Here is a 13,950-nt window from a genome sequence, read left to right as displayed (position 1 = left end):
ACCTCTATGCTATTGAGATGATGAATAATACATCAACTGTGCATGTTGTGAAGAAGTGTGCTATTACATTCCCAAGTAATTTAGACTTTCTTGGTAGTATAATGGGAGAAAAAGTCCTATTGAATTGCAATGTAGGAGTCTGAGTAAGATTTGGAGATGAGAATATCACAAAATTCACATCCTACAGAGTGATCACTTAACCTCATGTTGTGAAGTTAAAGCGCTTTATTAAACGGTTCATTAACAGCTCCTGCCTATAAATAGTTCACAGCAGTTTGAACATGTTTGTAATCCCACACATTCTTGACATCATCAAACACTTGTGTTTTCTATTAACTGGGAAAAAGAAGACATGGAACATTAATTCGGGATGAAACATGTATTTGACATTGCAATGAATCAAATGGTGGAAAACATCCACCATCTTATAAATTGTCATGGAAATGTTGAGCTGTTTTGGGCATTTTCCGGAAAAAAGCCCACAGGAGTAAAGAGACGACCGCTATCAGTGCCACAGATATGGACACACTAATCAGCAGCATGTTTCGGACAGTGCTGCCCGGATACGGTTTTCCTGTGGTGGTGGTGGTGGTGTTTGGCAACAAGGTCTCGGGATTTTCCCACTGAATCAGACCTTTAGCAAAGTCCAGGCTCAGCATGTCGGGAGACATCACCTTCACCCCTTTATACATTCTCTTTACTCTATGTTTACTAGTGTCCAGTACATCACAGCGATATGTCCCAGAATCCTCCTCTTTGAGAGGGTCCAGCACAACCTTGTCCAGACTCAGAGCTTCATAGCGGGTAAATAGTGAATTGTCAGAAGTGATAACTCCACGGGCAAAGCGCCAAGACACCACAAAGGCAAAGCGGCCCATGGCATCCATCACTTCTTCTAAACAGTCAAGAACAAGCTTCTGACCGGCAATCGCTGTCTGGGTCTTCAGTCCACACTGCCATGTGTCTAGGCACCGGACAGTCCTCAGCTTGCAGTCATTGGTGGAGATGCCAGCGGTCCCCATCATAGGGCAGAGCTCCTGGGTACGGAGGCCAAGCCCACAGGTGGCACTGCAGGGAGAGCTGTGAGTGATGACCCAGGTGTTGATCTTCTCTAGTTCTTGCAGGTCCGCTATGGTTAAAACGCTACACCCGATGGGGGAGTGCAAGAGTGTCCAGTATAAAAACAACAACCCAAGTGCTGAACACGACATTGATGCAATGGAGGATTACCGACCAGCCGATCTGTCAGAAAGTCAACAGAATAATAGAAGGTCTCAACGGTTCTAAGATTTAAAAATAACCCTTACGAAAATTAACCATGTGTTTTTGTAAATGTGTAGTTATGTTTTTTTAATGCATTGATTACTATTAGCAACAGTAACCATGGTGTATAACTATGGTTTTAGACAACCGTGATATTACTACAGTAACTATGTTTTTTTACTGTAGTAAAATGGTTAATTTTCGTAAGGGAATAACCATGTAACAATGAATTGTGAAATTAAAACACGAATATAAAATGCAACAAACTCAACAACAGATGAGTCTTACCTTTGTTTGAAATGTTTAACAGAGAAAAAGAAAGATCTCGACGCGCATTCTCATAGTGACGTCATGAAGGCGCCTGCACTCTCTATTACCTTAAGTTACGTAGGTTTTATTTTAATATTTTTTTAGAAATTAAACGTAGATTAATAATGTTAATGAATTATATAAAATTTAATTTAAAAAATATTATTAAAAGTAAATAAAGTTTATTTATAGCTCCCACCTCGCCACTAGATGGCACTCGGTCTCAGAACATACGTACAGCTTGACTACTTATAGTAACATACATATTGGTTTGTGGCAAATCCTTGTCATTAAGGTTACTCGTAAAAAACAATAATTAGGTTCTGTCAAAACATACACTGTCTATTACACTGTTCAGTTAGTGTGGGCAGAACTCAAGCCAAATTAAACAGTTATTGACACCTCTCAAATGTCAGCCAGTTATGAATTGCTTGCAGCTAGAAGTCTCCTGCAGGTTAATAGTGATTAAAACCAGACCAACTCTTTATTCGTACCATTGATGTTTTTGCTCAATCATTTGGTGGAGTCTGGTGGTTTGATGGTATAGTTCGTGAGAGATGAAGTATTAACTGTACTCGTGGTTTTCGCCATTGAATAAACAGGATGTGGACATGCACATCATGCTGAGAAGGCGCATCACCTCAAGGGCACAAAGGGTATGAACAAAGTCTTCTGTGCATCAGAACAAAACAGTCTTTCATTCAGCTCCTAAAACACCACAAACACGCATGCCAGACAGTAATAAATATTTTATTTTCATGCACTTTCAAAATTGGTTTGCCATAATGAAGAGCACTGGCGGCCATAGAGACAGACACCGTTATTTTCAATGTCCCATCAACAGAGTAAACACACTTAGGGCGAATTTAAAGTGAGCATCCTTATGACCTTCACATTACAAAGGGCAGGGCCCTTGAAGTGGGAACTGTGGAGGGAAAGGGAAATTGTGACTTATAGTCGTTTGGAAGACACTTCCGAAGGGGGTAATAAAAAACATTACTTTCTCTTTATTTCCGAAGTGCCCCACAAGGGAGCAAAGGCAACATTTTGAATTTGCCCTTAACAGCAATACAGATTTTTCCCAGCACGCCAAATTACATTTCTGATGAGTTTAATGACTAAATGTCGAAAATGATTGCTGACAAAAATAGTGATGCTTTAAATTTCTAATACAAATGTCACTACACCTTGATAAGATCATTGCAAACGCGCTGCACTCCATACTGAAGACGTGATTGCGCAAGCGCTGCAACTTGCAGACGGTCCCTCAGCGGCAGACTCGCTACTCTCTCTCTCTTCAGCTCAGACAAGCGTCTCACTTTTCATGTAGCTCACATTCAACACTCGTGAAGCCGCTAGTTCGTCTTTCGCTGTGGCTTTACTGCACGGGTTCGTCACGGTTACTCAATCGTTTCACGTGCAGTCCTGTTTTTCACGTCATTTCGGTCCTCTGGACACTTTCTTCATTTACACTGCAGGCACACAACAGGCTGCTGAGCCTTTTAAACAGAGAGTGTTTCAAATGAGATGCAAATTGCTTTGCGGGTGACTTCGATGTCGTGCGTTGTTACTTTTACAGAAGTTTAACTTCATTTTCAATGTAACGTTTCGCTCGCCGCATCCTCCTGAAAGGTTGCGTGCAGCGAACGTCGGATTTAAATGGATTGATTTTTCAGCTCGCGTCGAAGAGTATTTTTAGAATTTTATTTTGGTTTATTAGGAGCATCTATCTTTTTAAATATGAGCGAAATAAACACAGAAGAAGACAGTCAACATGAAAACGGAGGAGATCAGAGCAGCAAGGACTCAGATCGCCAACTGCGTTTGAGACTGTGCGTTTTAAATGAAATATTGAACACTGAACGGGATTACGTGAAAAACTTGGCATTTCTACAGTCGGTAAGTTTCTTATCTTAAACTTTGTTTGTAAAATATTTACATAGCATCTAATTGTCGTAGTATGAGCTCTTATGTGTCTGGTTACATGTTGCAGTTGAGCGCTAATTGTTACAGGCTCATAAAACACTTCATTGGTAGATAACGGACACTGGTGAATCTGTCAGATTGTCTGGTTTAGTAAACAGTTTTTTTAAGAAAGAGAAAGAGGCAAAATTTGTAAAGGAGATATCCTTCCAAAAACAGATCTTGTCACGATTGTTCTTTTAAGGAAAAAGTGTCACCAACAGTGCATGAAATTGCACAAGGGACTGTTTTGTGGAAGCTGTTTACTAACGCTTTGCGTGATCGTGTTGTTTAGTGGGTGTTTCCAGTCAGTTTAAAGCGTGTTTGGGTGATCTCCAGGGTGGTATTTTTGAACGTACAGTTTTAGAAATGACTAAAGTTTGTTTATGAACACATTCAATTCGAAAAACAAGAGTCTGTCACTTTTACTGACCTTCTAAAAGATTATTCAGACAAACATTAGCATTCTCATGTGTGTGTTTCCTGGTCATGTGTCAGTTCCTTCTGTTCAGTCTCAAATTAGCATTACATGCTTGATAGATGTTCATGAGGGGAATCCGGCCAACTTTTTCTCTTTTGGTAAGATGTGGTTTTGCTTATCAACCTACAGTGACTCTCGTGTGTCCCAACTGGATCTTCAGTGACCTTTAGTAGGCCTACTGAAGTGTGTTAAAGCATATTAACAAATACAAAAGCTAAATGAATTAAAATGTTGCTGATATCTCCAGACAGCAACTTGGCATATTTGGCAAGTGTTTTCTTGCTCTTATTAGCATCAGATCATGACATAGCTTGCCTGAATTTAAGAATAGACAATCATGAACCCACTCATATGCTATAAAAATTTTGTAGTGAGGTCAGAAGAACCATTTTTTGTTAAACCCAATTTTTTTCTCATCTTTATATAGTCTGTGAAACTTTCCTTATGCTACATTTGTGGTGCACTCTCTCTCTGAATCCAAAATGCACATCTTGCATTCCACACCAGCTCTTTCTCCCGGTCCAATACCTTTTGATCCTGGGATAAATATAAAACACATCCAAGTGACTGTAGAGAGATTTTATAAGCAAGTTTTATACAAATCCTATAGGCCTGTTAAGCTCCAAGGTGGAGGCTACCAAATGATGGGTTAGATCAAGTTGTGGCAGTTAGCTAGCTTTTTACACTATAAATGATGTAATTCTTCCTAAAGGAAGGTGTGGAAGAGGAAAAAAAGAGGATAGATGTGTGTATCCTAATTATTGTGTTTTCTCTATATGGGGAAAAATCATAGGTGTCTCATCTGGTGAGTCTCATGGGGAACATTTCCCTTGTGGTGCATCTGATGTTATTTGATCTGGAAGAGTTAAGTGAAGCGCGACCAATCAGATTAGTCCTAGCAGATGCACCTGACAGCATCTCATCATCAGATATGAGGAGCTCAGATGCAGAAGCCGCTAAACGCCACCTCCATCAAGATGATGATGATATTGACCGAATGCTGTAGGCACGTAATATACGTCATTTATCAAACACTTTATCTTCAAATCCACTTAATCCCAGCCTCAGGCCATTCAGGAATACCGGTTTGTACGCAGAATCCATTAAGATTCTTATAAAAATGCAAGAATACATGCGCAGGGGTTGGAGGGTTTTGCATCTGAGCTCTTCATATGTATGTAAGGGGGAGTTAGACAGCTATGATTCAGGTGAATGGGCTTTTCAGGGCCCTTGTCTTTGGAAGGGTCTTGTGTGATAACCAGAGATTGATAACAGAGACGTCTGCCTTTCAACTCATGGCAGTCAGTCGAGGTGGTATGATGATGATCTTTTGTTAGCACAGACAGTCATTCTAAATACAACTGGCTGGCATTCTCCAGGGAGACTGTTAATTGCCTCATGAATTTGTTTAGATGGTAAAGCAAGATACCTTTTATTACTGAGAAAGGTTTTAGGACCGTATTAGTCATTCCCTGAATGTCTTTTCTTGCCAATGTTTATCTGTGGAATTCCTAGAGGACTCTCAGACAAATATTACAAAAGGATAACATCATACTTAGAAATTTATAAACCTTAGACAGAATCAGCGATTCCTTTATGCGCTGTTTGGACATCTTACCAAATTTTCCAAATCGTGAACACAAAATTTGATACTTTATATATGTGCCTTATTTAGGATTTGCTATTTATGTTTAATGAAAAACATTTTAATGCCGTGCATTAAATGGAAAAGCAAGCATTTTATCTCACTGATTTTGTCAGATAAATCCATACTTTCCTACTGAACAGTATGCAGAAGGAAGTACGTCAAATGCGTAGGACGTCAGAATACTTGGCATTTATGATACAGTGGGCGAACAGTACCCAGATGACATACAACATCTGCTCAGAAGTGTGCAAGTAGTGGGCAATATACACTTTGCTGTCCCACAGGAGCTGAAAGGGATGGGGATTCACCCAAAATGAAATATATGTCATCATTTACTCGCTTATGTTGTTCTATCCCTGTATGAGTTTGAACACAAAAGATGTTATTTTAAGGAATAATGGCAAGCGCACAGTTTGATGGTACCCAATGACTTCCATAGTATTTGTTTGTCCTAAAGAATGTTCTTCATCGAATTTAGTACAAGGTTTGAATTCAGATCCAGTGTACAGAGTAGGATTGTATTCAGTTCTTCAATACCTGAATGCATGGGCATCTCCAATTTTGTATGGATCGCTTTCCTGTATTAAGTTGTGTTATGTTCCCTCTCCGATGTCTTTGTCGCCCATCCAGCTGTTATTAGTTTCTGTGACCCAGCTGGGCTCCTGAAGAGGAGTGGGATTTAGCCAAACAGGATAAGAGGAACGTATGGAGGACCTGAGAGAGGAAGCCAACGTGGTGTGGTTCCTGTTTTCTGATGATGCCTCCGTCTGAGTCCTTGCAGGAGGGGAGCACAAGTGTTGGTTTTCTAGGTTATAAATAGTTCGTTTTATAGACCCGATCTGCACCGCAGTATTACAACCAGCAACTGTGGCTTAGTGCGTTAGTCAAACTACAGAAAAACTATTTGATATTGCATTGAAACTGCAAAAAAATATACTTAAGGATTTAGACTACTAAGAGGCTGTTTACACTTGGCATTAACATGCGTTTTCGTCGATCAGATCACAAGTGGACGACGTTAATGCCAGGTGTAAACGGTGTTCAAAACGTTTTGAACGCGTCCACTTTCGACCAATTTCAACCACATCCAGAGGTAGTCGAAACCACTTTCGATCGGATCGCTTTGGATTTGCGGAACGCAAATGTGGTTGAATGTGTTCGAACAGCCACACGCGACCACCTTCTCTCTGCTCATTTATCTAATCTGAGGTATTAAACACAAGTTTTACGTCTTTTTTTGACTTCTGGCGTGAACATACGGTGAACAATGCTATTTTTTTGCCTTTCATTGATAAAACTACTGCGGGTGTTCTCCGAAGTTTCGTTTTGAAAGTGTGAAAGTTGCGCGATCTTATTTCATCAATTGCGCTAAAAATTCAGAGAAAGCTCCAACATATAAATGTACAAAACACTGTGCAGCATGTTTACTTGCTAAACAAGCAGCGGACTCCGACATAATAATAGTTTGCGTCCATATAAACTCATAATTACTACCGCTCGGGTTTGAATGACAGCAGAGAGACTCGCCCACCGTCTCACAGACCACCCCCTCACAGTATTCAGGACAGAAGGGGTCGAAAGTGAACAAAAGAGACGGATTTAAATATCAGGTGTAAACATAATGTGTCTCTCTCGTCCACTTGTGATCTGATCAATGAAAACACATCTTAATACCAAGTGTAAACAGCCCCTAAATTCATTTGTAATACGTGTGCTTTTATAATTCAGTTAATTTAAGTTATAGTTAAGTCACTTTCAGCATACTAAATAAATACCCGCTTCTAAAAATACTAAAAAAAGTTGGTCGACCGCTTTACATATCTGCTAATAGTCAAGTCACTGACTATCAGACAATATGGGACCTATTCATAATTTAATCTGTTGTATCATGAAACTAAGCTCTGATTTGACCCTTACATATCACAGATGATCAGCAGCAGTGCCCCCTGTACTACAACAGGCTGCATTTGGCAGTTTCTTTATTATGACAGCATTTAAATACTTCTTTAAAATGATAAATTTAACCATACCACAAAGACAATGCTTTGATCTAAACTAAACTGCTTGATGGTTTTACCGTCTTGATTGTTTAAATTTATTGTTCTGTAGGCGAATGCATGTGTGCACATGCGAATGTCTGTTTCTTTACAGGGTAACATCGCCATCTGCTGGAGCACAGTGGATTCAGTCGTTTTCACAGATCCGTTTTCAGTCTAAGTACACGATGTAACTACAGAAGAGTCAAGTTTTAAGTAGGAAAAATATCAAAGCTCTTGGGTTATTTTTTTAGCGCAAAGCTAATGGTCTAATCAGATTCAATGCATTGTGCTAAGCTATGCTAAATGTGCTAGCGCCAGACCCGGAGATCAGCTGAATGGATTCAAAACTGTAAGAATCAAATGTTTAATTCTAGGGGAGCTGGAAAATGAGCATATTTCCAAAAAAAAGTGGAATGTCCCTTTAAATGTGGATCTTTTTTGACAGCGTTTTTGTGTATTTGTGAAATTTGATTTAAAGGCAAAAGATAAAGTTTTCCATTTTTCACTACATCATTGTCATGTAAACATAGCCTTAGATTATTAAAGTGTCTTAAAGTCGCCACAAGTCAAACTTTATAATCCGTGGCACAAGTCAGCACGAGGAATTTCAGGAATCTCTTAACTTTCCTCCAAACTCAATTAGTTTGGTAGACATTTCCTCATTGCCATGTTTACACATCTGATATCAAGCAAACATTGGACTAATGCAACTAAAAACTGATTCAATTTTCACACAGATGAGTGACTGGCTTTGTTGAGTTTCCTTATGTTGTACCCTGATAACGTATCTCCTGGCCTAATGGTAAAGAAAATACAGTCGAAGGGAAAGTGCTATAGTACTTGGGCGGTTTATGATGAGGAAAGAAACTCACTGCTTGACACTTTATCCCATCACACTTGGTTAAGCTGCAGTGTAAATGGAGAAGAAGCCTCCCAAAAGAGCTTAGTGCAGTAAATCACACATACTGTTTATCTTAGGACGATATCTTGGATTAGTCATCATTTGTGGATCCTGCACCAAATAAACAGCAGCAGAAGAAGCAAAAATAATCTTGCTTTGCCATTTGGTGGTTTGACAAATACTCTGAGTAATGAAACCTGTTGATGACCTAAGTGATATTTGGCATTGTAAGCAAATCAGATGGTCTAAATGAAAGTCAAACGTGCAAATACAAGATAGAGCCAGCCGATTGGTGAGTCATTGTGAGGTCGTGAAGCACAGCGTGATGCTGATAAAGATGTCTCTGTTCCTGTTAAAGGCCTTTAAGGTGCTAATGAATGTATATGAATATATGGATATTCAGATATCAAAGACAGAACAACGGTGTAACATCCATCACCTACTCTTACAATAGCTTAATTCACACCTCATATTTAATCACTTTAATTTGGGTAAGTGCCATCACACATACACAGACACTTATAAAGTACAAATCTTGGCACGTCCACACATTTGCAAACAAACAGCAAACAAAGCCATGTGTTAGGGATTATGAATGTTATCAGATGTAGGAGAGGTATGCGGACTGCGGTCATATGGGATAAACCATTCTGCAGATGTTCTCAAACCATTCAATAAACCGCAGATTGCGGCTCGCAGCATTATCACACTTATATAACTTTCACAGGTTTTGATGGTAAGCTCTGTTTTGTGTTCTCGGCTGTTTAATTGTTCAGGTGGTGAGGATTTGCGTAGATATACAGTATGATGTCGGTTTTGCCTCTGATCGGTCTGTGCAATGGTGGCACTTATCCCAGTGTTTTCTTGTTCTCTTTCTTGACACTCTTGATTATGACCCCATGCCAAACATTACCTCCATCACCACAGACAATAGTCGTCTACTTGAGAGGCGTGTTTTGCAAAGAGGGGGCCAGCAGTAAATAGTAGCCCATAGACTTCTGCATTGACCCTTTGGCCTCCTTTGAGAGGGAGAGCTCTGAAGAATTCCACAGTTGTCCCGAGGGAATTGCCCCCTGCGGTTTGTGGCCAAAGGCTGGCCGTAGTGTCATGACTCTCAGATTTTTTTGGTGGACTTTTCTGGGTTCTTTCAGACGCATGGGGTTTCCCGTTTTCCCTGAACGAAATATGAACGCTGTGATGGTAACTTATCCTGCTTGCCTCAACATGGGACAAACAAAGGAAAGTGCTGAACTGATACATGTGGACTCAGATTTGAACGTAATTATTGACTCGTGCTTTGATGAATGCTGCAACACCGCATTTGTATGTGTTAGGTTGATGTAATGCCCATAAACAGCAAAGTGAAAACATTTGAGCATCAAACAAAGATTGATCAAAGAACTAAACTGAAGTCATTTCGTTCTCCACCAGACATTTGGAACGTAGAAGCAACTTTGAAATGCGGCTTAAAAGATCATGGAAATGTTTTGGGCTAAAATTGACAGAGTCTGAAATGGACTGGTCATATGTACACGTATTCACAATTTTTTTAATACATTTTTTTCATTAGTTTTTGTAGACTTTAACTGAGTTGGTTTAATAGCTCTTTAAAGATTTAAGAAAGTGACGTTTTACTATGCAGTAGGTTCTTGTATATTGATGTCTGGTGGTTTTAAACACTGCACTGCAAAAATTGCTGGCTTGTTTCAACCGAGGGGCAACTTTCCGATCTCTCTGATGAAGCCAATACGGAAGTGATTTAAACTTCAATTCATCGACTGGCTGCTAGAGGATGGCTCCAAAAGGGAGTCAATTCCCATAGACTTCCATGTGGAGATGGCCAACTTTACAGTAGAAAATAATATGTTTACAGCCTGGTACAAAAAGTGTTTTTGGTATGTATAGCTTATTTTGCCCTTCATGACAACTGTGAGGGGGGTGAATTTTTTTGTAACTCATGCGTTTAAATTATATTAAGCCTTAAAGTTCTTCATAATTAAGAGTGACGGTTAAACTTCCACTGCTATCACCAAAGTCGACCTAGGCGGGAGTTGTTTCAACCAGTCACCTCAGCTTCGCCCACTTTCCGCCTCTTTACCCATGTTCAGATATCCGCAAGTGACGCATGGTTAAGATGGCGATGGAAGACACTACCTACTTTAAGCCTCAAAAAAGATCTTCAGAAACCTATGGGTGATGTCACGCACACTACGTCCATCTTTTTTTACAGTCTTTGGTTTCAACCCATGGTTGGGTAAAATATTGACGACACCCAACCGTTGTTTTAAATGGATGCTCCAGCCAATTATCAAAACTACCCCATGATTTACACACCCTGAAGCAATTCGAGATTATGTCCATAATCTTTTAGACGAGCACATTTAGAGTTATTTTAGTAAATTTCCTTGCCCTGGTAGAAAACGGGAATCAGGGAACAACTTCTGATTTTAAACCCCCAAAAAAAGTGCATTTATCCCAAACAGAGGTAATCCACACAACTCCAATTGGTTAGTAAAGGTCTTCTGCATGTAATCAATTTGATTTTATAAGAAGATTATCCAGATTTTAAACTTTATAAACTGTAAAAACTAGCTTCTGGTAACGGTGACATTTTAAACTCATGTGAGAGCTTTATCGTTGTGAGCGTTTGTTGCCTTGTTTGTTGCCCTATTTCATTGCTAAAAACAACATTATAAAGTTTTTGCTTGGTTTATGGTTATAAAAACACATTATTTTCCACATACCATCAATTTTTTAAACTCCAGATTTCACTCTCTTCCTGAAACACACGGATTTGAAAAGCTCTATGTCCCTGATTGGCCAGCTTATCTGTATGTTGTGATTGGCCTGAATACCTCTGATGTCAGCAGAAAATGTGACGCTCCTTACCATGTTTGAAAGATTCGATTGCTAACAGGAGTTAACTTACAGGCTGTGAGTCTGAAGCGGGAGGAATTATGATAACGTCGGTCTTGTCTACATCACCAATCCCAGGAAGTAAACTGTTGCCTACAATCCATGTGTGTGTGTTTGTTTGTGTGTGTGTGTGTGTGTTGTAGTCCAAGAAAAGTTTTAAGTTTTTAAGACAATAGGTGCCCTTTAAAATATGGATATTGCATTGATTACCCACAAAAGACCTTTATTAACCCCTTGGAGTCATGTGGATTACTTCTGTGTAGGGCGATGCACTTTTTGGGCTTCAAAGTCAGAAGTTGTTCTCTGATCCCTGTTTTCTCCAATTATAAGCAAGAAGATTTACTAAAATAACTCCAGATGTGTTTGTCTAAAAGATGACGGACATACTGTATGTATCCCGGATTGCTTGATGGTGAGTAAATCATGGGCTAATTTTGATATTTGTCTGGAGTATCCTTTTCAAAACAACATTTGGGTTTGTCCAAATTGTACTCAACAATTGGTTGTAAGTTGTAACTATTCAGCATTTTTATTTTTTTAAACTCAAGAATAAGTTATTTTGTTGTTCTCTTATGACATCAGGCTATAAAAGTAAAATGTAAAATTAAAAGTTAATCCTATAAATGAAGTGTGCAATACTTAGTAATGAAAGAGCGTAATACAAATTCAGTCTGCATGTGTTGCTTCATAAAATCTGACGTATAGCATCAGATTGTGTCATTTTGTGGGGGGGTTTAGTGGTGAGGCCTCTTGTCCTGCTGCCAAAGCCACATTTTTCAATAAAATCTGTGCACAAATGACAGAGAATGTGCATAAGTATTGTGTGACTCAAATAAATCAGTGATTTAGTGATGACAAAGTTGTAAATATTTGCCATACCTTGTAGTAATGAATTTAGGGTAGTAAAAATGATGCATCATCAGGCTATTAGACAATACATACACACACATACAGTATAAGCCTGTGATAAATGACAAAGTAAACTACTGTGGTCAAATAAATCCTGTTATACGTCAGTGTGCACCATAGGTAATTAAACAGCAAGTGTTTGTTTGACTGGTCAAGATAATGATTGGTGACACATGACCAGAGCTGGTGTCTGCTCTTGTCATAAAGGCCAGATCAGGGTCTAGTGTCTCCTTTCCCCCCTGTGGTGCACGAACCCCTGGCTCTCATGGCATCTTTCCATGTGCTCAGTCGCTCTTTCATGGAGATGAGCCCAAATGCCTTCCAGATGGTCTATCCAATCTGGACTGAGATCTTATCTGGACAACCACATGTCATCCCCAGACCTTTGTTGCAGTGCTGTCCAACAGGCATTCAGACGTAGAGTTGGATTTTAGTGTCGGTACGCTTCTTAATGATAGGGTGGTGGCATGGAAGCTTGTCTGTTTTGTCAGTGGTCTGTTTATGTAGTGTAATGTTACATCAAATGGGAAACAAACTGAATCTAAGCTGTCCACAATATCCAAAGTTAACACTTAGGCTCAGAGGTTTCCCTTACTGTAAATCCCTAACTGTGTAAGTGCTGTGGACATAACATTTATGTATAACATTTAGAGTTAGGCATTTGAGAGATGCTTTTAGCAACTTACAAGATATACATTGTACGAGTATGTGTGTTCGCTGGGGATCGAACCCATGACTTTGCGCTGCTAGCACAATGTTCTTCCAATTGGAAACATGAGTAATTGTGATGCACGTTGAAGAACACTATTAATAAACTTGGATCTGGCAAAAGACAAAATTATCAAAAAAAGGGGTGACCTGGACCATATCTGGGGGGCAGAATATTGTATAGACCTGGCTGTTGGGTCTTTTGGGTGGCTGCCATTGTAAACAAGAATATTGAGTACTTAGACTACCTAACCAACTCCATAGCAACGCCCTGGCAACCACCCTAGTGTTGTAGGAACCAGTTTTGCACAAAATATCCTGTATTGTAAAATGGCATTTTTGGTCAAATGGTCTCAATCAGGATTCCATAAGGTTCTTTTGCGTACCCTTCCTCGGCTTATCAAATAAATCTCTCCCGTCACCCTTATTTCTGTCTGTCTGCTCTCCTGTGGCGCTGTGGCAAATTTCCACTCTCATGAGCAGCTCTAACAGGCGTAAACTTTGAAGCCCCTTGTTGCGGAAGTGCGGGACAGGGGGCCAAACTCAAAGAGAACTTTGTTGGAGCGGGTGGTGGAGAGGGGTGATGGTGAATCAGAGTCATGAGGATAAAGGGGCGAGCTCGGGTCTCTTCATTCAGACCCCATTCTCTTGCTGCTGGACTCTTTGTCTCCATTAGCTGGGTCTCGGCCACAAAGAGAGTTTTTTTTTTTTCACTCACTTTCCCCCCTCGGTTTATTTATTCGATTTCACGCCATGCCGGCCAAAATTGCTCCTTACTTGCATCCAAAACTACTTCATACCCTTTTGCAGTGCG

General features: G+C 39.8%; 2 protein-coding genes across 2 annotated transcripts in view; one reads left to right on the top strand and one right to left on the bottom strand.

Annotated features, from left to right (window-relative positions):
• Positions 1–346: 346 nt before the first annotated feature.
• On the bottom strand, positions 347–1,229 carry tmem81 (transmembrane protein 81). Its single transcript, XM_065247932.2, has one exon. The coding sequence runs from the start codon at positions 1,209–1,211 to the stop codon at positions 426–428; it is 786 nt and encodes a 261-aa protein (XP_065104004.1). The 5' UTR covers positions 1,212–1,229; the 3' UTR covers positions 347–425.
• A 1,608-nt stretch (positions 1,230–2,837) lies between these two features.
• The window catches only part of prex1 (phosphatidylinositol-3,4,5-trisphosphate-dependent Rac exchange factor 1), an 86,098-nt gene continuing 74,985 nt past the window's right edge, over positions 2,838–13,950 (top strand). The window contains exon 1 of the mRNA XM_065247049.2: positions 2,838–3,471. Within this exon, the coding sequence (XP_065103121.1) occupies positions 3,313–3,471 (159 nt within the window). The 5' untranslated portion in view covers positions 2,838–3,312. The remainder of the gene's footprint in view (positions 3,472–13,950) is intronic.

Source organism: Paramisgurnus dabryanus, chromosome 11 (assembly GCF_030506205.2).
Source record: "Paramisgurnus dabryanus chromosome 11, PD_genome_1.1, whole genome shotgun sequence".
Classification (NCBI taxonomy): Eukaryota; Metazoa; Chordata; class Actinopteri; order Cypriniformes; family Cobitidae; genus Paramisgurnus; species Paramisgurnus dabryanus.
The sequence above is the reverse complement of the archived record's forward strand: the minus strand, read 5'-3'. Positions and strand labels throughout refer to the sequence as shown.

Coding starts and splice junctions, on each gene's coding strand:
- tmem81 (XM_065247932.2), bottom strand. CDS start 1,211: ATGTCGTGTTCAGCACTTGGGTTGTTGTTTTTATACTGGACACTCTTG.